Source organism: Pholcus phalangioides, unplaced genomic scaffold (genome assembly GCF_987345545.1).
Source record: "Pholcus phalangioides strain wild (caught in Gottingen) unplaced genomic scaffold, Ppha-v1.0 ptg000004l_1, whole genome shotgun sequence".
Classification (NCBI taxonomy): Eukaryota; Metazoa; Arthropoda; class Arachnida; order Araneae; family Pholcidae; genus Pholcus; species Pholcus phalangioides.
Window position 1 is genome coordinate 25,989,352 of NW_028301597.1, and position 26,349 is coordinate 26,015,700.

General features: G+C 37.8%; 1 protein-coding gene and 1 pseudogene across 5 annotated transcripts in view; one reads left to right on the forward strand and one right to left on the reverse strand.

Moving 5' to 3' along the window:
- LOC149086997 (SID1 transmembrane family member 1-like) overlaps positions 1-18,796 on the reverse strand; it is a 43,274-nt gene extending 24,478 nt beyond the window's left edge. For all 4 annotated transcript variants that reach the window (XM_089231207.1, XM_089231205.1, XM_089231206.1 and 1 more), the window contains exons 1-8: positions 18,310-18,796; positions 13,242-13,366; positions 11,463-11,627; positions 7,506-7,653; positions 5,856-5,939; positions 5,338-5,419; positions 4,040-4,096; positions 1,039-1,132 (exon numbers count right to left, since the gene is read on the reverse strand). In XM_089231207.1, the coding sequence (XP_089087333.1) occupies positions 1,039-1,132; positions 4,040-4,096; positions 5,338-5,419; positions 5,856-5,939; positions 7,506-7,653; positions 11,463-11,627; positions 13,242-13,366; positions 18,310-18,516 (962 nt within the window). In that variant the 5' untranslated portion in view covers positions 18,517-18,796. The remainder of the gene's footprint in view (positions 1-1,038; positions 1,133-4,039; positions 4,097-5,337; positions 5,420-5,855; positions 5,940-7,505; positions 7,654-11,462; positions 11,628-13,241; positions 13,367-18,309) is intronic.
- A 6,011-nt stretch (positions 18,797-24,807) lies between these two features.
- LOC149086998 (C-1-tetrahydrofolate synthase, cytoplasmic pseudogene) lies at positions 24,808-26,349 on the forward strand (annotated as a pseudogene). The gene has a single exon (XR_016192521.1). The product of XR_016192521.1 is annotated as a C-1-tetrahydrofolate synthase, cytoplasmic pseudogene (transcript).

Sequence of the window (26,349 nt, forward strand, 5' to 3'; positions counted from 1 at the left end):
TGTTAATTTTGTTTCAGGGAAGAAATGTTTGCCAATTTAAATATACACTTCCTGACATAGAAAGTGTCCCTCCAAGAAGAAGCAAACTGTTTACAAGTGTGTCACAGAAGAGGTGAGTGAAATGCCGGATTAAGCAATGTAGTGGTCAGCAACAAATTTTGTTTCTGCCTTCACTAATGGTAATCAACATGTACAGTTATGGAAGCAATGCGGAAACTGAACGGATGCTTCTACAATTTCAGTTGCTTGTCTGTGTAGAATAATGGTTTGGGATGCGTGCTTTTAGTGCTAATAGTTGTTCATCAACAGTGCACAGACACATTAATAGCATGCTGCTAGGTTGCTGAAGTGCTGCAGCCTTATGTTAGTAAAAGCCCATCTCTTATGCATTACTACTAATAGTTAACCGTACATGTTCCTTGTAAACATTCGTCATGGGAATTTCTAACAAATTAGTACATGGCAGAATGTGTGTCCTGGGTGTATGTGTGTGGCCTTAACATATTTATGTTGCCAGAGTCATGAGTGTTTCGTGTTTTACTGATGCTGCCATCTGCCTTCCATATTTTAGGTAAAAATGGCAGATGCCTGAATTTTCATATTATGTTAGTGTCATGTTGAAAGTCAGTCTGCTCTCTGCAGAGAGACTTTTTCAAACAGGAGACTGGTTCACATTTGCACCTCAAAAGTGTAAAACTGCAAGCATATTATGCACTAACCAATGGTAGTTGTTGATTAATAAAAAAACAATATTTATTCAGACATGATAGCTTTAAAATTGAAAAACATTTTTCCAAAGTCAATCACAATTACTGAGAATTAGATTTAGGATATGGGGGGGTGAATGTGGTCAATATAGTCTAAAATACAAGCATTGGTTACATTACATGGATAAGGCTTATTCACTTTGTTTATCCTAGCTAATAGGAATGAAAATTTAATTGAATGTAATAACCCCTGTTCCAACCACAAGGAATGATTGTTATGGGGGGAAAAATTTGAAAGAACAAAAATGGAAGTATTCAAATATATATTTACCTGTAAAACAGGAAAGCACTTATCACTAAAGAAAATATGTACAGAAGTAAATAGAATCCGAAAGCTCCAAATGTAGCAGCATAAACATCAGCAGCTAAAATTAAACAAATCATTCCAAATTAAATATCAAACTTAACATAATTAATTTTATTAATTATAATTTAATCATCTGCATCCGTGGCAAATATCTTAACTGAATAATGTTAACCCTAAATCAAGTTTTGGATTAATGTTCAAGGAGGAGGCTTTGTCTAGTACTGAAGATCTCTGCAGCAGATTCAGGAAAAATGTCTAGTTGCATTCACACTTTTTGAACCACAAAATAGAAGAATCTTTGTGAGGTAGCAAAATCCCATAAACTCATGGCTCAGTCTATGAAAATTTGCATTTACAAATATAGTGTATGCATATACAGTCAAACCTCTCTTTCTCGAAAACTCTATTTGTTGAAAAACTCAATATCTTGAAAAATAAAGAAATCTTCACATTTACTGTACTAAATCAATACATTTTTGCCATCTCTCTGTCTTGAAGTAAGTTTCAAAAAACTCCCTATCTCCAAAGCCAAGCCCAATGATAGCAAAAAGAAAACAATAATTCCCTTTCTTTTGTGTAAATCTGGATTTTCTCTGGAGGTAAAAGAAACTGATAAGAAAGGATTATTTGTATCACAGCCTGATGTATTGATGGATCTTAATTGTGAATACTATGATCGACAGGAGGTGGATGACTTACTCAGCATGGCAAAAAGTCAGCCAATCGACAATTAAAAATTCAAGAAATCTGTGGATTTGGAACCAGTCATCTCACTGATGAAAGATCTGATCTGGCGGTTCACTTGAATTTCAACAAATATCAGAACATTTGGGTATTACTAAAAACACTTGAAACTAGAAATTTCATTTTCCGATTTTGTGGGAATGGACAATTCACTAAAACTTGCAGCACCTAGATTGATAAAAAAAATTATTGCGGAATGTATCGCTAACCCAGGTGATGGAAATACAGCAGAAGATGCTCCAAAGAAATTAGAACAAGTAACAGTGAAAAATGTTGAACACATGCTGTAAAAATGCTACCCCATTTCCTGGAGCAAACTGAGAAGATAGAGATAGAAATATTTGCAGCTCTTGCTAGTATAGATGAAATTGTGGAGGCTCAAAGAGCAAAAAATATGCATCAATCTAAGCTTAAGGATTATTTTAAATAAGGTATGTAAATAAAATAAAATTGAACAAAATGAAAACAAAAATTTGAACGTATTTTAGTGTATTTACATAATAGTGTGATTTCATTAGAATGTAATAAAGTACAGTGCAGTATTATTTTTTTTTATCAGTAAAATTTTTCACTATTTTTGGCATGTTTTTTCCTTTTATTACTACAATCATGTCCATAAATTGAGGATAATGCCAGCTCCGGCAAATAAAGGTTCAGAAACAAAACAAACGTTACTTATTCATAAAGCCCATTTATTAAACAAAAGATAAAGAACAAAAACGATGGTGTATGTATGATACCATTCATAAAAACTACGATTTTTGCTCCCTGGAGCAATTGTAAAAAATATCTCCTTTACAAAAACTTACTATTACATGGTTGGTATGATGGTTAATATATTGTATGTCATCCATGCGATGAAATACAGCCCGTACAACGCCTAGGCATGCTGAGTATAGATCACTCCACTCAGCAAGCAATGCTCTCCGAAGTTCCGGTACACATGTAGGAGGTGGTTGACGGGCTGCAACTCGTCGGCCAAGCATGCCCCACACATGCTCTATCGGATTCAAGTCAGGTGAGAATGCTGGCCATTCCATACGGGTTATATCCTCAGATTCAAGGCATTCGTTTACGATGTTTGCTCGGTGAGGACAGGCGTTGTCATCCATAAACACAAATTCTGCGCCCATGGCACCCCTAAACAAACGTGCATGTTGTTCCAGAATGATGTCCCGATAAATTTTCCAGTTTGAACAAGCAAATCTGTTCTGGAACCCAGTATAATTCCACCCCAAACGAGCAATGCTGCACCACCGTAACGGTGTCGTTCAATGATGTTGTCTTGGTGGTAATGGGTACCTGGTGTTCTCCATATGAAAGTCCGACGTGAATCAGACTGCATGTTCTCTACTCCAGGCTAATCGCTGCCGACAGTGAGTTGCCGTGAGCGGAACACATGACAGGCCTGCAAGCATATAGACCAATATCTCCCAAACATCTGTACACGGTTTGCCTTGAAACTGTGGTACCCGTGGCTGCAGATAGCTGACGAGACAGGTCGGAGGCTGTGCTTCGTCTGCTTCTTTTGGCAGTTACTGCCAAATACCGATCTTCATTCGGCGTTGTAACTCGGGGGCGACCTGTACTGTAACGTCTACTGACATTTCCGTTATCTTGGAATCGTTGCCAAAACCTAGAGATGACACTTTGGGCAATTCCAAGTTCCTCCATCTGAGTACGCCTACATTCCAGGCGGCCGATAATTCTACCACGTAAAAAATCATCCACATGCGTCCTCTGTGTCATAACTATTCGCTTATGGCACTGAGTGCCTTACAGAACTCTTGTGAACAATTTTACTTCTTTGCCACCATTCCTGATATACCCCCCCCCCCCTTACACTCTCGTCATTGTGACGTACTATCGGCATCATCTGGTGGCTTCCTGAAATTTGCATATCATTCTTGCAGATGTGTGTGATAATTCTACAGGTGAAATTTTCACTTTAGATTTCGATTTCCGTGTGATTCTGAATTATCCTTAATTTATGGACATGAGTGTAAAAAAAAAAAAAACTCTATTTGTCGAAAACTCTTTATCTTGAAAGTTTTTTCGATCCTGTCATCCTGTCAATTTTGAGATAGAGAGGTTTGACTGTATGCTCAAATGTACTTATAGCATATACTATCTATAATGAAAGAAAAAGATTTTTATAATGAAAGAAGTCTTCAATGAAAAAAAAATTTCTTAATTAAAATTAAAAATATAAGGTATTTACCTGTAACTGAAGGACTTATACTCAAAGTGAGTTCTTTGGCCAATTGGTAATGTGCAGCTATAAAAGTCAGAGCAAAATGACATGGATATTAACAAAGAAATTTATAAATAAGTTAGTTTCAACAGAAAATTTACTCAATTGAAATGTAAAATTTAATTCATATAACAAAAATTAAATGAATACTAAATTATTTGATGCATGCAAATTATTTCCACTGACTTGAAAAGAATAGAGCTCAACCAAAAGTAATCATAACATAGGGAAACCCAGTGTTTGCTAATGTGCATCTAGAGATAGGTGATTCACATATCAAAATTCTATTTCACTCCTGCAAATTTTGTTTTGAAGAGTGAAAATATTTCCTAGAATTTCCGGATTTTTAAATTATGTCTCACAAATCAATAAACCCTCGTTTTACAAAAATACCTTCTTAAATTTTTAGAGAGAAGTGAAATTGCTATTCAAAATTATATTTCCGGATAGCACTGGGGTGAAACCTGTACAAAATCAAACATCTAGACACCGAAATAAATTTCTGTTTTAGACAGGTTTCTATTTTTAAAAAATTCAAAAGTACATATCAAGGCACTAATCATCAAGAAGACTATCTTTAGATTCCGTTTAAGAATGGTTTCTATCTCATGGATTGTCTGTCTTAGACACAAGTTTTGCTATATATTTGAAACCTTTCACAAAGAAAGGGCCAATCAATAATGAAAAATAACTGATTCTAAGCACACGGATATTCTCACAATTTTTTAACATAGTGACTGTTTTTTGTTGTTTTTTTTTTCTGCTCTGGCTTTTGTCTCAGTCACCTCTGAATAGCCAAAGAGATTATTTCCACTTCTTTCTCGAACAATTTTCTTTGGATTACAGCTCTATAGCCCAGAATTTGTTTCTTGTGAGCATTCTGTCAAATATGCATGTTTTATTTGACCAAAAAAATTGTGAGAATTATTCAGATTAGCTGTTTTCTTTATGTCTCATATATTTTAAATTTTCCAGTTTTTACTCATTGTATAGCTTCAAATTTTAAAGTAAGGTGCAACATAGTAGATTTAGACATTTTTGAAGTTTACTCGCAAACATCCTCTGACTGTGAATATCAAGTACATAGCAATAAATAGGCATTTTAAATGACACAAATCAGCAGCAGATTAGATCTTTGAGTAACAAACATTTGGAAGACTAACAGCTTTTAATAGGACACAGCATTCCCCACTAAATAAATCTGACAATCAAACATTTTCAATGCAGAAATGCAAAAGAGAAAATGAAGTAAAAAAAATAATTACTTGTTGGCTTATCTGTGCATTCTTCATCAGTGGCCTTGAGAATCATAACAACATACACTTTGCCAGACTTGAATGTTTTACGCTGAAACCAAAAATCCATATTGTAAAGGAGAAACAAATATACAAGTCACAGTAGGTTACAAGTCGCAAAATATGTACTTCAGAACTCTTCACTCTTGCGTCATATTTTCACAGTCAAGAATGTCAATAAAGTATGAACATTTAAAGAAATGAAAGCGAATATAACACACTCTTTAAGCAAGTCGTGTTTCTATAATATCTAATTTTAGAACACTCACTGAATAGACTCTAGTTAATATCAATGTCTAAATTTTTCCATCATCAACAATATTATAGATAAACCACCATTATTTAAACAAATTAAGAGAATTAAAATAAGATAATTTAATGAACACCTTCTAGTACAAACTGAACTTCAACAGGTTTGACTCCAAAATTATACAATAGTTCTAGACATGTGGCAAATAATATAGAATATGAATGATAAATTAACTTACTGTTACTGTAATTCCAGATTGTTTTGTCATGGTCTGATAAAAGCCTTTGTATTCAACATTACGTTCAGAGTCATAGAATGGACACTTGAAATAAAATTTGTATACCCTTGGTTAATAGGAGCAGTTAAAATAAGCGAACATGTATTTGCTTATATTAACAGTTACTCATTATATCCTTGAAAAAATAAAAATTTAAAAACTATCAGGAAAAAAGGAAACACATAATAAAACACTAATAAACATAATCTAACAATTCCATATGAAATTATATTGAAGTATAATATGTTTTTCATCAAGTATACACTAAATCAAGGACTCCTGCACTATATGATACTGTGTCACCAGAAGTTATTTCATGAACAACAACCGTCTCTTATTATTATAAAATCATTCCTCATTCTAATAAAAGTGATTTATCCCTAAAAACAAGTGAGGAATGAAACTTTCATGTTACACATAAACCTATACTACGTATATAATTAGGGTGCGGTAAGCCAGGTCAATAATATACTCGCCTATAGTACCAAAAGTGGTTTAGAGTTGTTGTGAGTTTGATACCCGATTTGTCCTTGTCAGAAACTTTCTTGATGCTGAGGTACAATACAAACAACTACAACATCACCGCAGAAAAATATTGCTATTGCAGAGTGTCCCACACCAAGGGGTTTGAGTACCAACCTTTTAGTGAGTATACAAAAGGCAGAATGCCGAACACTGCAGCTTGGAATGAGCAATAAAAACAGTAGGTTCCAGTCTAATTAGCCCACGTGTGTAGAAAATGACTGTGGCGTGACAAAAATGATCAAATGTATATAATTAATTATTATAGGCATATAACTAGGCATTGTGTATTACAACTAACAAAACCAAACACAGTTTTAAAAATTGCTTGTAATAACCATGATCACATATTAACTGTGCTCATATTGAATAAGTTTTATTTTATATTGCAGTATATTATGTTTTCCTACTACAGCAGGTAAAAGGATCTGAAATTATACACAGGAGGAATCAAGGTGACCTACACTATACTAATACAAGACTGCAACAGGCAAACTGCCAAATGAGTGGCTGAGAATGTGTCACTATGTGATAATGAGTTACGAGACTGCTTCTTCACCAAATAGGGTTATTCATTCCCCTTGTTTATTATCGCCCTTGTATACATTATACTATTTGCTCACATAACATAAAATTTCTTAGTTCAAGTGAAAGTTCAGCTTACTAAAACCAAATTTTAACACGTATAACGCATCTCACAAATCACAAATAGAGAAAATAATTTAGAGCCAATGTGGTGAAAAATAAAAAAGTTGTAGACAAGATCTGGTCATATCTCCAAAATTTTACATGTCTGACTTAAAATAATGCATGCCCGAATCAATATGGCACCCGAGTGGTGCAGTGGTAAGATGCTCGTCTTCCACTATGAAGGTTACTGTCAAGGTCCACAGGTTCGAATCTGGGCAAAGAACATCAGAGAGAATCAAGTTCTTTACCTACCGAGCCTGGGGCGACCATAGATAGATGGTGCCTTCATTTCCACCCAACTCAACTGGTTGGAAATTATTGTATGACGATATATGACCTGAGTTGACAAGATGCAGGCATAAATATGATGGGGAGAATAAAACAAAGAAAAGTGTTTACCTGAATATCTTGTATAGCCATAATCATGCATTCTGAACTATTTGAATACGCCTCTACAAGGACTGAATTCACAGAATCTGCCATGTGATACTCTAAAACTATTGGCTTCGATGGTGTTATGATAATTGTTTGATTCGGCTCTTTATTACTGTGGTGAGAGAGAGAATGGTAACAATGTCAAATTGGGAAAATAAAATCACAAAATAAAAAAAATACAGTTTTGATATAGTATCATGTAGAAATGTAAAATTCTCGAGAATAATCTTCAGGAGAATATTCTCTAGAAGGACTACTATTATAAATAAGTGGAGTTAGTTAGGATCACCAGTTAATTTTATAGATGTAAAATTCTCTGTAATAATCTTTTGAAGGATTCTAGAGAATATTTTTGAAATTACAATAAATAACTTCACCTTATTTTTACTTGATAATGAATGTCTCCAAAATTAAAAAAATAATATATATGGTTATAATATGCTACATTTTTATGAATGATTAAAAAAAATATAAGTAATAGTAAATAATGGTAAAAATTGATTTTACAGTAGAGCATCGATTATCCAAATACGATCAACCAAAACATTGATTAACCCAAAGCGCTCCAGTCGGCAAATTCAAATTTGCACGTCATATAGAAGTTCCGCTAGCAACCAGTGCTTTTAGTGAAGCAAAAGAAAATTTTGGACTTCTTTTCCGAACTTTACTTTAATGGCCATTTTGAACCTGTCAAACTAGACTATTCAGTTCTATGTGTTATTTGTAAGATGTGTGATACAAAATATACACTATTTTGTGTTTAATATCACTGTTTAGTTTATATTGCTCCTATGACACTAGTACTTTTTTTTTTTCGTGAATGATCCAGTTATCCAAACACCCCCAGTCTCCCAATTGTTTCGGATAATTGATGCTCTACTTTATTTACATTTGTGAAAGAGGAAAGCTTTATTTCATTATTTTCCTGCAAAAAAAAAAAAATATATATATACCGTATACACTCGTGTATATGCCGACCCCAAAAAATCCATGCATTTCAGAGAAAAACAAATGTGTACATTTTCATGTAAAATAAATAGCTTACGGAAATTTACAATAGAAAATGATTCAAACTTTTTAATCCGTTTCTTCTGAGTCTCCAAGCTCATCGTAATCCATCAGATCATCATAGGGTGCAGCATCTTTGTTTTTATCTTCATCTGGGCTGTCATCTCCATTGTCACTTTCAAAGAGGATATCATCTTCAGTTCCGTCCATCGCATTGCTGATGCAACACTTTTTGAAGGATTGGATGATAATTTTGGTGGAAACAGAATTTCACGCTTCATGTTCCTATTGGCACACTAGGCCAATGTAAAGTTTCTCCAAGGCCCCACTTTTTGTAGTTTCTTTATCATCGTAAATCATCCATTTGATCCACAAATTCCTTAGATAGTCTTTGAAAGGCTTGTTGATGCTCACATAAGGCTTTACAATAGACATTAGCCCACCTGGTATCAAAGCCAATGATGTTTTTGATTTCCTTGCCTCGTCTTTGACATTATCTGAGGTTTGAACATATCCTATACCAATAATGCCGGTTTCTCGAACGCTGCTACAAAATTGACTACTTATTGTGGGGGGTCGATATTTTCTCATCATAAACTGACCTGAGTAAAAGCCGACCCCCCGAGTATATAAGGTAAATAAATAACTATACAAAAAATATCCTCATCCTCAGAGGATACAGAACTATTCAAAGCGGATTTACAGACTAATTATTCACAATAGCTAGAAATTGAATAAAGAAAAAGCAATGATAAAGTCAAATGATGAGAAAAACCTTTGACATAACAAATTAGCCAACCTGGCGCTTCAAAGTACCATCAGTAGATGAATGGTTAAGCAAAGATGAGCGTGGATAAGAATTTATTCACCATTTGGCAATTGCAGAAGGTATGCCATGAGAGGGAATTCTTTTAAAATTACCCAAATACCCAGGGAAAATAGGACTCTGTGGAAAGACGAATGTTATAGGAACTTTGCAGAAAACATGGGTGCTGTTATTAGGTGGAAAGTAACAGGCATTGGAATGAGTTTCACAGAAGTTGTATTCTAAAATTGCTGCAAGAGCTTTCAGAACCTCATACATACAGCATAAAGGCATTGTCAATAGAAAGAAGAGGGAAAATTAAAGTTTTCAGCCCACACAATATTAAACTTTTAAAGAAAGAAAATGAAAGCAACATGGATGAAGTGAACGACTTGCAAAGAAATACAAGTGATGAAAAAATTTGAGTGTATGCTCATTGGGTTCATTGAAGCAAATGACAGTTCTGTATCTTCTTTATAATGAAGGTGGCTAATAATAAGGTGGTTATAATGAAGGTAGAATAAGAATGGCTCTCTTTGTCAATCAACTTTGGTTTTATTTTCTGCTTTGAACTTATTTCTGAAAATGTATCTAATTTTAAAGGAATTTTTTTAATCTTTAAAGATTTCCAAAATCTTCATAACAAAACTTTTGGAACCTCTCACCATGACAGAGAATATTTTTGAACTAAAACTTGTCATTATGAAGTGATTATACCAAAAAAATTGTTCTAAATGTTTCAGGCAATGAAAACTGAATTATATTTGATAACATAAAATAAATTAGTAAAAAAAAATTATTATTTAAAGGAAAAAAGAATGTTCTCGATTATTCTCAATTTTTACATCAAGGAAATATTCTCCAGAGAATATTCTCACATCACATCTCTAGTATCATGCCAGACTCGTGCCCAGTGCCAGGGCCTGTTCCTTGTATGTTTTGACCCTGAGAAAATATGAATTTTTGGGGCCCCCCTTATAACAGGCTGTTCCCAAATTGTTCGCACAGCAGATATCTCTGCAACCATTGACTTTAGACAAACATACTTTTAATTACAAAAAGTTTTCAAATGATGAGCAGTCATTTAAAAATCTCATAATTTGTTTCAGGGGTTGTGTACATAAAAAAATAAAGAAATTAACTTTTTATATAGTCCCCCATGAGCTGAAAGTTCCAGTTATTGAAATGTAGATCTTGCCCTGAAAAGTCATTTGCGAAAAATTTCATATTTTTAAATTAAATATTTATTGAGACATTAAATATATAAAATCACAATTTTTTGTTCTTTACTTAGCACTGTGTTGGCAAGTTTTCATTGGCTCAAAAGTTGCCATTTTTAGAGCAAACACAAATAGAATGAATGAATTCAACCATTTTACTTTTTTATTCGCAATAAATAATAATTATATTTTTTGACAATTATTTCAACAATTACAGAATTTTTATAACTTTGAATTTAATTCATGTTTCCAAATATGTGAGCTACATCTCAATCATTGCCAACAAATGCTGAAAATTTCAGTCAAATATCTCTGTTAATATTATTGCATTTAAAAATATGCAATTTTTTGTAAATGATTTATCAGAGTCACATTTCACTAATTGGATAATTGGAGGTTTTAGACACAGGATTTGCATGAAAAGATAATTTTTCAATTTTTTTTGTGTATAACCCTATGGAAAATTTAAGACATTTTGAAAAAAAAAAAAAAATTGTGACTGACAGTATACTTCTAAAGTCAACGGTTGCGCAGATATCTGAAATCAAAAATTTCTAGGACAGCCTGTATAGCATTCTCTGAGGTTGAGGAATATGTGAGCAGAGGGGGATCTAAGAGAGTTTGGGCTCTGGGAACTTGCCCTGTTTGCCCATGCCAGAAACAGGCCCTGCCTACTGCTTCATACCAAATGCTATACAAAATATTACAGTATCATTTAATCATCAGAAGTTTGACCTCTGTGCATTGTATTTATACCACAATAATTCTTTTATTCTCACAGCTGAGGATCATGCAGACATAGAAAACATATCCAGCATAAGCATAAAAAAGATTTGTTTTTTGCATAAAATCCACTCTTATGTAGAAAACTGCTTGTGAGCTACTTACCCGATAAGGAAATTGGTAACATTGGATACTAGTAGAGTGAAACCAAGAGGGTTGATGCTACTTGTGGTAATATCAACATAAATTTCCTGAGGGCCATCAATAACTTTGGCATCAACATAGTTTCTGAGAGGACACAAGGTATGGCAAACCTCTGAGTGATCCAAACTGTGTGTATTTAAAAATAATAATAAGAATAAATAAAAATAAAACATCACAATGTAAAGCAAAGATGTTACAACTTTTAGTTGATTGCATTTTTAAAAAATATGTGAAAAGTGGGAACTTTGATACTCATTACTAGGGGGTAGAATTTTATGACCTAAAAACTGATAGAAAATGCTCTATAAAAAATGCAATAGGAGTTTATGCCCTAAAAAAACTAAGAATATGCCCCAAAAAATTCCTCATTTTCACATTATTTTACTGAAAGTAATGTTACTGGAAATAGAAAAGGAACATTTTTTTTTTTGATAATTTTTCTTTTTACCTCATTCAAATTTGCCAATGATTGGCAATTTTATATTTATATATATATATATATATACACACACACACACACACACACATGATAAAGTATTAAGCAATGGCCATAAATGCATTTATGGTTGTATTATTCTAAGTATGGATAGCTTCTCGATTTACCCAAACATGTTTACCATATTTCTTTTAAATTGTGTCAATTGTGTTAGAATTTAATACCCAGAGGTTAAGCTATTCCATTTATTAACAACCCTATTATAGAAAAATTCCCTGTGACACCATAACCTAGAATTGTCCCTTATCAGACGATACTGGTTTCCCCTTCTAAAAGCAGTTGATTGACAACGAATTAATAAATCATGGTCCATCCTATCCATACCGTTGGAAATTTTTAACACTTCTATCATATTTACCCAACACCTGAGTTCATCCAATGTAAACATATTAAAAAAAATGAAGTCTTTCTTCATAATTCTTATTAACAGTCGCCACTCACCAAGTGGTGACAAAGCATTCCAGAGTGTAGACTGAGCTTTTCTGCTCTAATCGCCACTTCTCCAGTCTTGTAGAGTTTGTTATAACAGGATTCGACTGTATTGCTTTATTTTTCAAGAAATTTTTTCTCCATTTCTTCATTAAATTTCATTGATTAAAAGTTTTTTATAAATCTTCAATTATTTGGGAGGGGAGGCGGTTCTTTGTTTTGACTCGAGGCAACGGGGGCGGTCGTTTACTTGCATTTTCAGAACTGGGACGCACGCACGTCAGATGATCTTGACCCTTCTCGACACAATCATTCACCCCTCCAGGGACAGCTCGAGCTCACCTGACATGCGGGTGCAAAGCCTCATGTGCCACCCCCAACAGCAGGGGCCTATTTACAGGAGACCTTAGTGAACTATAGTCTTGAGCAGAAAGTTTGTGTGTGTGGCAAATTTAAGGAATGAGCGGATGAGAAAATTAATGGAATGGGGAAAAATCATAAATCAAAATCTGCCTAGAGATTGAGGGACCGGGTCGGTGAATGACCTTGAGCAGGGCTTGAAAAATCAGAAAAAAAATTATGCAATAGGCAAAATTATATTAAGTAATGATAACAACTATTCTGAAATTTGAAAGCCTATTGGAAGGATTTTTTTTCTTTACAATTTTTTTTACTTCAAAATGTCAATTGGCAAAAAACCAAAAAAAAAAATTTTGGAGCCAATTTTTTTTTTTTTTCAATAGGCTTTAAAATTTCAGAACAATTGTTATCATTACTTAATATAATTTTGTTACACAGGAAACAGTCTCACTCACTTCGATTTGAACAAAGTCAAAGGAATCTCCCAAGACAGGACATCTACACTCTGTCGCACCACTACAGCAAGCGGCGCAGAATTTTTAGCATTCGGACTAGTTACACAAACATAACTTGTCCATTGCTAGAAAAGAAACGAATAAAATAAATAAAATAAAACATAAAAAGAATAAATAATTTATGATATTACAATGAAACCTCACTAGAAGGATACGCAATATAATGATAAATCCCTCTACAATGATATTTTTCCAATCTTGGAATAGACTAGTCTAAAATACTCACAGAACAGTGGTCCCATTTGTGATTTGGCAGTACAGTAAAACCTCCTCTAACAGCCACCTCCAAACAATAGTAATCTCTGAATAATGGCCATGTTTCGTTGAAACCGAATGCGTCCCATAGAGTTATAATTACGGGAAACAAAGTGGAACAACAGCCACTTTGGGCATGTAATCAGAAAAAAATATGCATATGAGTCATTCCCAAAAAAGGGGACAAACCGTTTCCGAGACTTTATAATTTTTTTACAAAATTTCTAAGCACTTTGGTAATAATTTTAATTTCTTTCTAGTTCTTCATTTAATGCTCTGTCATACAATGTTTCTTAATTTGTTTCAGATGGTATCAAACTTTATTTTAAATCATTGTTTGTAGCAAAACCTCAAAATTTGGCTGTTTCAGCTTGAAAAAAGTGTTAAACAAAGAGACTTGATGCAAATCTGGATTTGTTTTTTTCAAACTCAGAATCACTTTTCATATGTGTGCCATACATGAATAAAGCTGACAATAACATTTTGAAAAAAAAAATTTTTTCTTATGAAAAACTATTTTTTTGTTGGTGTCTCGAAATTTTTCCCATCTCAAAATGTCCACTCTGTTACGGTCATTACCAGATTAAATCTGGTAACACTTTTGAACTCATTGAAAAGTTTACTTTTAATACTCAATCAACTTTTTTGTATTTGACTTTTGAAAGACGGCTCAAGATTCATGTTAGGCCTTTAGTACCACATTTTTCACTGTGCAATGTCCAGTCTGTTACGTCATTATCATAAATAATTAAGAATGTTTTTTTCCTTCTACAACAGCATCAAGTGATAGTACATGGAGATATGCTTAAAATTATGATAAAAACTTTTATTATATTTTTAAGCATATCATTTAAATTTATAATGAAAAAAAATAATTTAGGCAAATTTGTCCACTCTGTTGCGTGTCCATCTGTGTTTTACACCTTTTAAAAACTTAACCAATGCAACAGAATGGAAACTATGATTTAAAGTAAAGTTTTCTTACTTCACCTTAGAATATTAACTAAAAAAATCTGATAAAAACTGCATGTTAACTGCCTATACCTATGTATCTCTGAGATGTAGAGTTAGTATTCTAGGGTTAAAGATTTTGGAGTTTTAAATTAAATTTAATTAAGTTATCTATTCAATTTAAACCCTTTACCACATTCTCTATCATGTTATTTTTTTCAGTTAAATATGAAAGTGAAGTAGTACAGATCATTAAAATCACAGACAGGCACATCCAGGGATATATGTCATAAGGGGGCATTTTAGCATGAGTTAAGGTTATATGACAATATATTCTGTATTTTATGGGACAGAAACCATTATCTTCCTATGTTTTTCTTTCCAAGTCCAATTCCCCTCCTCTCACTAATGTGAGAAACATAAATGCAAGATCATGGGTGGAGATTTGCCCCCCCCAGCATCAAAAGTGGAGTGGGCAGATCTAATGTATACGCGTGTCTATGAATTGACATCATCATCATCGTGCCCCCAGCAATAATGACTTTGCCCCCCCCTCCCAGACTTCCAAGTCTATCTCCGCCTATGCACAAGATTTATACCAACAACAAATTACTATTCAATTTCAACAAAAAACTTTGAAATATAATAATAAAATATAATAAATATAATCATCCTGATGATATAATATACAGCTGAACAATTCCAGTGTCCACTTTGACAAGATTTTAAGCATTTTACCAGACCAAAATTTAAACTACGAGGGAGGGTGGGGAGTGTGTTTTTTGAATTTTCTCATGGGCTAGACGTTTTTCATAGGTTATAGAGGAGTCTCTGGGACACCTATAACCTTTTGTATATAATTTTTGAGAAAATAAAAGTGTATTTGCATAGCCTATTATAGAATATTTGAGATATCTTTCTCTCAGTTAAACATTTCTGTGCGATCTGTTACAGAAATCATTTTTGCAGTTCACAGGCAAAAAATTTAACAACACTTCAAACTAAGATGTTAAATCATAAATTACCAACCCATTGTCTGTCAAAAATAAAAAGTTTTGATTTTAAGTAACTAAATACATATAAAACATAAACTTTTCTATGTGCTATTTTGAAAAAAAAATCATGAAAACCATCAAAACAACAGAAAGAAAAAGTCAATTTTTTTTTAAAAAAACTGCATTTTTTCAGCATATGTGTAAGAAATACGCTGATTTCATTATTTTCAATGATAAAAACAGCAGAAATATTATATTTATTTTTTTACACTGATATTTGTTTTTGTAACAGAGTAGAAAAAATCTGAATTTCAGGAATAAAACCCAAAAAATAAAATACAAGTGAAAAATATTTATAAAATATTAAACTTCAAGTCATTGGCTATAATATGTGATCAATTTTATTTTGAAAATTCAACTTTGAATTTTTCATTTAAAAAAATGTGGAATGTGCACTCTTTTTGGGAATGACCCATATAACTATGAGGAAAAATAACTTTCAAGCTGATTTTCAAGGGAATTTTTCCCCCAAACTCTATGGGGGAAAAATTATGTATGTTTTCTTTTCTTGGATATAAATGATAGATGGGTGTATTGAAGGAGCAATGGAGGAGGGGGAGGGGGAAAGCCACTTAAATGATCTACAAATGTAACCTGGGTCACTTAAGTGATTTGAAATTTTTCTGCAGACCACTTAATTGGAGTGGGAATGTGCCGTGGCTCACTGAAGTGAACTGAGAATGTGCCACTTTAGTTAAGTTTTACAAAATTAGGTTTGAGATCACTGGCCACATCAGATGACTCAGAGGGAGGTGTGTTATGGGTTGAGCATGTATGGTCTAGTTCATAGAGTCCCAAAATTTTTGTTCCATCTCGTCCAGAAATTTTTTTCTCTCATTGCCCCCAAACTCAAGTGAACCCCATAAGATCCTACGTTAAATCTGAAGCTTCTATCGCCCCCTTGGACCATTGCCCACCAGAAGGGCGATATTGCCCAATTTAGGAAACACTAATCTAGTTGATCGTAGGTGGGAATAAAGAACTTTTTATGGGGAGGGGGAATGTTGCTGTCTTGGTCCACATCGCCACATCAAGGTTTAGGCTACAGTCACATTTTTGCAAAATGTGAAAGAAAATCTTAGAATGCGAAAGAAGTAGTGGCCACTTTCACAAAAATGTGTACAGGAGGTACAACAACAGGAGGTGAAGACATCCAACCACAAATCTTTAGCATTGCAGCATTTTGCTAAAGCTTTTCTCCCCATTTTCGCTTTTTTGCTAAAAGAATTTTTGTCTAGCTTAAACCCTGGTCCACATGAGTTTCTCTTGCCAAGTTGTTTCTGTTGAATTGTCTCAGCACAGAAGCCTAAATTTTAGGATGTCAGCACTGTAAATCAATTGACAAGGCCACAACTAGATACTTGGTTAGCTGGGGCAAGCACACATTTTTATTCCCCACCCCCTTGTAATATTGAAGGGCAGTTTAAAATTTTTATTTGTGTTCCCCCCCACCCCGGTCTGGCACCCCCAGGGAACCAGATCCACCTGATTTCCCCCTCTAGTTGCAGCCCTGTCGATTAATCAATTATTATAATATTACAGTGTCAGTATTACCATATTTTACTTATTCCCCAAATTTAACGCCTCTCTGAACTTGTCACCCTGGCCATTAAGTCCTTCTGTAAATAGGCCACTAATTGCAACTTGTTGTAGCTCCCTATTTCCCCACCATTGGCAATTTTCCAGTGATTTTAGCGATGCATGGGTGGCTATATTACTATCCCTTGACAATTTTTTGAATTATAAATAGTAACTTTACTTCACTTTGACAAATTTTAGTTGAATTAAAGTTCAAGGAGTTCCGGAGTTTTTGCACTCTTCCTCCTCTATAACAATAATCACCGATGTAACGATATTAATCTGTGTTCCTGATGCACTTTCATAGTGTTAATATATTCATCTATAGCAGTGTTCATCAACCACCAGGCCACGAGTGATTAGCCGTTTCCTTTTTCCTCATTCATTTTCTGTTGGGAGTGTTTGACTGAGCTTTCAATTCACAAAAATGAATGAAACTGGGCCGCGGGCTCGCAAAGGTTGAGAACCACTGATCTATAGTGATAACTCCTTTATAGTGATACATGTCTGGTGATAAATTTTGTAAGTTTGTTTGATCATCCTGTATTTTATGGGAAAGATGATTTTTCCCATTTTATTTCCCTTTTTAATGGAGTGATCATTCCCATCACCCCCCTCCCGGATCTGCGCCTGAGCAAAGGCAGGCATCTTCAGCAGCAAATGAAGCTGAGGTAGATATCTTCAGCTACAAATGAAGCACAGAGGGAGGCAGGCATCTTCAGCTGTGAATGGAATAGATGCAGGCATCTTCAGCTATAAATGGAGCACAGAGGTCGGCATCTTCAGCAGCAAATGAAGCTGAGGTAGCTATGTTCAGCTGCAAATGGAGCAGAGACAGGCATCTTCAGGAGAAAATAGAGCCGAAGCACAGATATCTTCAGCCGTGAATGAAGCGGAGACACTCATCTGCAGCTGCAAATGAAGCCAAAGTATACATGGAGGCAGATATCTTCAGCTGAATATCTTCGGAACAGCGTGTACCCAACCTTTTTGTGTAGGTGCATCAGATCATCCCCTTATTTTACGGAACAGACAAATTTTCCCCACATTATTCGGCTCTTTGGAGGGGCAATCACCCCTCCTATGGAACAGCACTTGAGATAAATTGGGTTAATGGGTAATACCCCCCACCGAACCCATGTTGTAGGAAGAAGTTAAAAATCACTTACCTGGGCGGCAAAGAAATCGTACTTGAAAACATACGTATTGCCACCGTCAGCTTGAACCGATCCGGAGATTTCAATATCGAACTGGCCTTCCTCAAACTTGCCGATTCCTCTAATGAACTCCTCCTCCTCAATGGCATTTAACGGATCGCTACAAGTAGCGAAATCAGAGAGATAGATTAACAAATATACATAGTAAAAGATCTTCATGATGATCCGAATATCATTTTCGCTTCAGACGACACAGTAAAGACTTCCTCCACGATAAATAAACAGAATGAATAAAAAAAAGGGGGGTAAACAATTAACACCGGATTCACTTTTTTCCTCTTCTTTTTTGCGAAACAGACTTCTGCAGTTTCTTCCTTTTTCTCCCATCGAGATAACGGTATAATCAGTCACACGGACGAGCAGAAGGGAAGGTATAAATGTACGCTTATTACATCACTTCCATTTGTTTACATTAGCAACGGGCGGAAGGAAGTAAACAACTTCTGACGGCTTTGACTTTGATACTTTAACAACAAGCTGAAAATATAGGGCATCACGGGGGCTAACGAGTAGAGTGACCATACGTCCCGTATTTCCCGGGACAGTCCCGGTATTTTCTCTTTTTTTGGCCGTCCCTACTTTTTGACAAAAGTGTCCTGGTTTTTCCCGTATTTCACACGACGCCTACTTGAATTTTTATTCTTTATTGAAGTCGAAGATTGAAATTATTTTTCAACTCATAAATTATTTTATGATAGTTACAACTATGTATGGGATATTAATCTCCCACATTTGCCTTGGTGAACGTTTTTTTTTCGTGGAATACATTTTAATCCACTGCAATTTGCAATAATGTATCATTTCCCGCCATTGTGATTTTTCCGTAATTTCAACAATATTTGGCAACTTTGTTTGGTTTTGGCATCGTTTTTGGCGATAATTGGCTATGTCCCGTATTTTCCGTATTTGGAATCCCGATGTCCCGTATTTCTCTCGAGGAAATATGGTCAGCCTACTAACGAGACGAAAGTTAGAGAAAGTTTCTCTTTCTCGTTAGCCCCGAGGGCATAACTTCTGCGGCCAAGCTTCACTTTTGTGACTAATATCCTTTAGTCATTATCAGCAACGGACTTCAACTGACCATATTTTCTCGATAAAAATACGGGATATCGAGATTTTAGTACGGGGGGTCATTCAAGTATTACGTCAGCATAGATATTTCATATTTCAGATAACTGGGGGTTCGATTTGCTGACTTTCTATGACAAGGAAGGAGGGAGGGTTTGGACGATGCTTGCGTCATGAACCACCCTTTTTGGAAATATGAAATATTCTTAATGGCATCTTACCAGGGCCGTCTCTATTCTACTTATATTGTAGAAAGGTGGAATAGAGACGGCCCTGATCTTACTCGGTGAGCCAAAAACGAGAAAACCCTTTCGATACTTTGTGGGCACGTGAACTAACATTCTCCCTATTCATAAGTCCCACTACAGAGCCATGTTTCGCGGATTCAAGCAGGGCCGCAACTAGATACTTTGTCACCCAGGGCAAGCCGGAATTTCGGCACCCCTTGCATGTAGTTAAAGGGTGAATTCGGCACCTCTTCTGGTTCAGCGCCTGGGGCATCAGACGCGCCTGCCCCCCCCCTAGTTGCGGGCCTGGATTCAAGTGATCTGGGAATGTGTCCGGGCCGCTCAAGTGCTTTGGAACTGTCTCACACATCACTAAAGTGATCCGTAATTATGCCGCGGATCACTTAAGTTATCTGGGAATTTGCCGCGGGTAACTTGAGTGATGTAGAGCAGCACTGGGCAGTGCCGTCTTAAGGCATGGACCCACCCGGACACGGCCCGGGGGCCTCAAGAGAAAATGGGGCCTCACAAAAATGGGATCTGGTTGAGATTTTCGAAAATTTTCCTGGTAGGGCCTCAGAAAAATCATTTGGCCCGGGGGTCCATGATGCTCTTAAGACGGCCCTGGCACTGGGTGCCGTTTAAGTGCTCTAAAACTGTATCACATGTCACTCAAGGGATCTCTAAATGTGCCACGGGTCGCTTAAATGATTTGGGATTGTACCACGGGACACTTAAGCGATCTATAAATGTGCCGCTCAGTTCATTTTTAAAAAATTAGGTTTGAGGAGGCCACATCAAATAACCCCAAGTGCCACTTAGTCCGCGGTCCAAGAGTTTATCATATATGGCTTAGAGAACAGGTCACAATGAATTTCTTAAAGAGAAATTTTGAGTTCTTACCCTTCAAATAACATTGAAATTAATAGAAAGGGGTCATTCAAGTATTACGTCAGCATCGGGGGGGAGGGGTTCGGATTTCCTGACTTTTGATGACAGGGGGGAGGGGCAGGGTTTGAAGGTTGCTTACGTCATCAACCACTCTTTTTTAAAGATATGAAATATTCTAAGCTGCTGACGAAATTTTGCTGACAAGGGGGTTAAGTGTTTTTCTGTCAGGGGAGGGTCAAAATTGCTAAAAATCTGCTGACGTTAAATACTTGAATGGCCCGAAACTGATTATAATAACATATATAAAGTTATTTTCTTCCGATATTTTAATTTTGTTTTTAAATATTCTTTTCATTGAAAAAAATTTTTTTGATCGTCGGGGAGGGGGGGGGGGGAGGCACGAGCCCCCTTATTCTCCCCATCCCCGCGTACGTCTCTGATCCCACCAATATGCGTTAAGATTCGGGGGGGGGGGGCAGAACTTTGTGTTGACGAAATGTTGCTGACAAGGGTGGGGGGGGGGGGGGGTCGGGTCAGAGTTTCTCTGACTTTTGCTAACAAGGTGGGGGGGGGGGGTCAAAAATGGATGAAATTTCGCTGACGTAATACTTGAACGGCCTCAAAGGAATTACTGTATTTCAGTATTAGTTCATTCAAATTAAAAGTTGAAAAAATAATAATTCCAGAATAAATTTAAAAGGAAAAAAGGAATGAATAAAAGGAAAAAATTACAGAATAAACCGGAAGAAAAATAATTTCAGAAATAATTTTAAAAGAAATGATTTCATAACTAATGAAAATTCAGAATTTTACGAAACAAATGTAATCTAAGATTGAAAAAATCGGAATATTAATTGAATTTAAATATTAATTGAATTTAATTTCGGAATATTAATTGAATAAAAAAATAATTTCAGAAATAATTGAAGAAAAGAAATTGATAAAAGGAATAATTTCAGAATTAATTATAGCAAATGATTTCACGACTTAAAGATTATTGTCAGAGTGAAGGAATAAATGATTTCATTCAATGAAAGGAATAAATTTCAGAGAATATTTCCTTAAAGATTCAAATTTAATAAAATTTATGAATAAAAATTTATGAATTTACGAAAAAGAAAATACACGCAGCAATAGCGTAGAATTTCATTATAAAGTTGAATCCCGTTTTAACGAATACCGTCATAGCATAAATATCTCGTTTTTAACGAACACTCTTCTAACACCCCCCCCCCCCTCCCAGATAAGTTTACATAGGAATAACGCAAAAACCTGGGATCCCTTTATAACGAAGTTTTGTTAGACCGAAGTGATTTCCCCAGTCTCTTGGATTCCATTATAACTGGATTCGACTGTATTGCATTATCTTTCAAGATTTTTTTTTTTTATATCTTCATTAAATTTCAACGATTGAATTTTTTCTTTATCAAATCTTCAATTATTTGGTGGGATGGGGTGCTCCGTTTTGACTCGAGGCACTCACTGGGCCACGTTTACTTCACCAGGCTTCGTTTGTTTTCAGAACTGGGACGCGCGCGTCTGATGATCTTGACCATGCCTCGAACGCAATCATTCACCCCTCCAGGGGCGGCTCGAGCTCACGAGCTGCCACCACGGCCGTCTTAACGCATGGGCCCCGGGGCCTCAAGAGTGAAGGGGCCTCACGAAAATGAGATCTAGTTAAAATTTTCTAGAATTTATCTACTAGTAGGGCCTCAAAAAAACCTTTAGGCCAGGGGGGGTCCATGATGATGTTAAGACGGCCCTGGCTGCCACGCGGGTGCAAAGCCTCATGTGCCACCCCGAACAGGGACGTATTCATAGGAGGCTTTTGCGGGCTATAGTTCTGGGTGGCAAGTTCGGATGGGGGGGGGGAGGAGGGGGTGGCAAATTTAAATAATGTGTGGACCAGAAAATTAGTAGCATTGCAGAAGAGTGACCAAGTTATAAATCAACATCTTCCTAGAGAATGAGGGACGAGTCAGTGAGTGACTTTCAGCAGGGCTTGACAAATCAAAAACAATTTAGGTGCCAACCAAATTTTTTAGGAGAGAAATATTTTTTTCCAGAAATTTTTTTTTTTCAGCTTGTTCAGGATTTATCAACGCTTTTCATCGCGGGGACCCGGTATCACAAACCCCACCACAGTGGTCGGCTGAAGTTAGTTTTCTGTGGTTCCCAACTACAAGGCACGAACGCGAGTCGATCTCCTCGCTGAAATGTCTCGCTGCAGAGAGCAACAGGCTAACAACGGCACAAATATTGAAACATCATACTTCAGTCAGAATCTGTAATATAGATGGCACCATAAAAATTCCCACACACACACACACTCAGATTGATGTTAGATACACACACACACATACACTCTCACACTTCCGGCGCAACTCAATTGCCCATGGCGATAGCACTCCAATTTAGTAATCAAACATATGAAATTTTGGGCACCATTGCCAATTTACTAGTCACCCATAGTAACATGGCACCTGGGATTTGTCAAGCCTTGACCTAGAGAGTATGCAAGCACGTGAATGAACAAAAGAGAAAACTAGTGAGCGAGAGAGACCCTCAGGTGAGCGATCAAAAGAGTGACCCTGGAACGAGTGCCAACGTGTTAGGGGTCGTTTAAGTATTACGTCAGCATATTTTTATTCATTTTTCAACCCCCTCCCTCTTCCGGTCAGCAGAAAACGGGGACCACGTTCGTATGGAAGTCAGCAAAAAATTTCGTCAGCTCTGCCTTCCTAACATATACGGTAAACCCATATCCCGCGGGCCCCTCGGGGTTATCTGATGTGTGTGGCCTGACCTCTCAAACCTAGTTTTGTGAAAATCAACTGAGCGGCACATTTACAGTCACCCGTGGCACAATTCCAAACCATTTAAGAGCCCCGTGGCACATTCACAGATCACTTAAGTGATCCGCGACACAGTTCCGGAACACTTAAGTGATCCGTGGCACATTTAGTGATCCCGTGAGTGACATGTGGCACAGTTTTACAGCACTGGCGCGGCCCCCAGTGCGGTTCTACATCACTCAAGTTACCTGAGGCAAATTCCCAGATTACTAAAGCGTTACTGGGGGGGGGGGGGAATGTCCATTTCGGAAGCTTTCACTGTACTAATTTGCCACCCCTCTGAACCTGCCGCCCTGGGTTATAGCCCGCGAATTCCCCCCGTAAATAAGCCACTGCCCGGACCCTGCCTGTTCCTTTAAGTTTTCTCAATATTCTCGTTTTCAAAATTTCTGTCTTCACCAAAAGCTCAAAAGTTTGAGGCCCCTCCCTTGAGCAGGGGTAAGATAAGCCCTCAGGCTGAAATCTTTACCGGACCCCCAAACCAAACTTTTCGCTGCCCCCTTCCCTTCTATAGTGAATTCGTAGCATGAAAAAACAAAAAAATTATAGTAATTGTCCCGGGGCTGGAGCCCTGTCAGGCCCCCCCCCCCACCCTTGTGTGGGCCATGCTCGAAAGAATGACAGCTTGTGGCGTCTCTTATGAAATTTTATTATTCCCAAAATTTAAAAAAATTATGTGCGAGCTTAAAAACAGCTTGCGATGCCACCCGTTAGCACAATATCAATTATATATTGCTGTCCAACCCCATGTCCCCCCGTCCTGGAGCAGGGCCCCCTAGGCTGGGATCTTTTGCTGTCCCCCCCCCCCGACCATGCTTTCACGGGCCCCTTTATGATGAATTTATAGCGTGAAAAAGCAAAACAAAAATGGTGAAAATCGTCACGGGTAACAGGGCTGGAGCCTTGCCAGCCCATCCCTTGTGGGGGGCCACGTCCCGTCACTAGAGGCATACAGCGGTATGCTTCTTGCAACCCTCTATTTTGAAAACAGAACACGTGCGTACGGTCAGTGCCGTCTTAACGCATGGGCCTACCCATGACCCCCACATCGGGGGGCTGACAGGGCTCTAGCCCTGGTCCAGGGACGGTTATAATCATTTTGTTGCTTTTTCACGCTATAAATTAACTACAGAAGGGGCCCCCGTTAAAAGTCTAACCGAGAGGCTAAGGACCGCGCTACAGGATGTGGTGGCCATGGGTCTACCCGTCAAAAGAAGAGGGACCTCACAAAAATGAGATTTGGTTGAAATTTTCTATAATTTACCTGGTAGGGCCTCAAGAAAAAATCACTTGGCCCGGGGGCCGATTGCGCTCTTAAGACGGCCCTGCGTACGGTCAGAGGCGGATTTAACGGCAGGCTCGCCCCGAAAACAAACCAAAAACCCCACACTTTTTTTTTCGAATTTAACGGCCCAATATTTTCTTTTGCGCCCGGGGCGTCGACCGACTTCAATCCGCCACTGCGTACGGTAGTTTATCCAGCAGAGCACCTGATAGTCGCGCCCTTGAAAACAACAACGCTATATTATCGAGAGGAAAAAAAAGATAAGCAAGCACCACACACACACACACACACACATCCACCGGTTGCGTACGCACCAATAGGCTTTGTCGTTACAGCTCTTGACGCACCAACTAGTTATCTGTAATGAAGTGGAAGCTGTGCGGCCAGGGCCGAAGGTCAAGACCGATAAACAGTTTTTTCAGGAAAGAAAACGCGTTTTTCTATCAAAGAAAAAACACGTCGGCCCTCGAGGGAACGTCTGTGTGTGTGACGTCACTGCGCTGTTATTAGGACATCGGCGTCCTCTTTCGAAACGATTCCTCTTTATTATAAAAGGCACGTGATCGAGAGTGGCTCTGCTGATCACTAGAGCGATCGCTTTCTGTCGTTGCAAGGCTCCCTTCCCTGTTGCAATTCTGAACAAGATGGCCGACAATAATAACGAGGCGAAAGTACTGTCCGGTACCGAGATGGCCAAGAAGATCAAACTGGGCCTGATCGAAGAGGTCAAGTCCCTGAAGGAGAAGCACGAGGGCTTCGACCCGGTCCTGGCGATCGTGCAGGTCGGCGAGAGGCCCGATTCGAACGTATATATCCGACACAAGAAGAAAATCGCCGCCGAAGTCGGCGTGTCGGCCAGGCACGTGCAGCTGCCGAGGTCGGTGACTCAGTCGGAGCTCCTGGACGAGGTCGGGAAGCTGAACGAGGACCCCGAGGTCCACGGGATAATCGTCCAGCTGCCGCTGGACAGCGACGCCCCGATCGACGTCAACCTGGTCACCAACGCCGTGTCCCCGGATAAGGACGTCGACGGCATCCACGACGAGAACGCGGGGCGGCTGTGCCACGGGCAGCTCGAGGGGTTCTTCATTGCCTGCACCCCCATGGGTTGCTTCGAGCTGATAAAGGAGTCCGGCGTCCAGATAAAGGGCAGCCGCGCCGTCGTCATCGGCAGGAGCAAGATCGTCGGCACCCCGATGGCCCAGCTGCTGCTGTGGCACCACGCCACGGTCACCATATGCCATTCCAGGACCAAGGACCTCAGGTCAGTGGTCCGCGACGCAGACATCATAGTCGCGGCCGTCGGCCAGGCCCAGATGGTCAAGAAGGATTGGGTCAAGCCCGGAGCCGTGGTCATCGACTGTGGCATGAACAGCATCGAGGACGCTTCGAGGGCGTCCGGAACCCGCCTGGTGGGCGACGTGGATTTCAACGAGGTCAAGAAGGTCGCTTCTCACATTACTCCGGTGCCCGGTGGCGTCGGGCCCATGACTGTCATCATGCTCATCAGGAACTGTGTGCTTGCTGCCAAGAAGGCCCTCCTGTGACTCTGATTCCAGGGCGTCTTGTCCACCGCCGCCCTCTCCTGTTTCCTTATAATGTTTTTCTCCTTGCCATATGTTAAAAAGGTGCCATATTAAAAATTTTGCTATTTTTCTCTCAA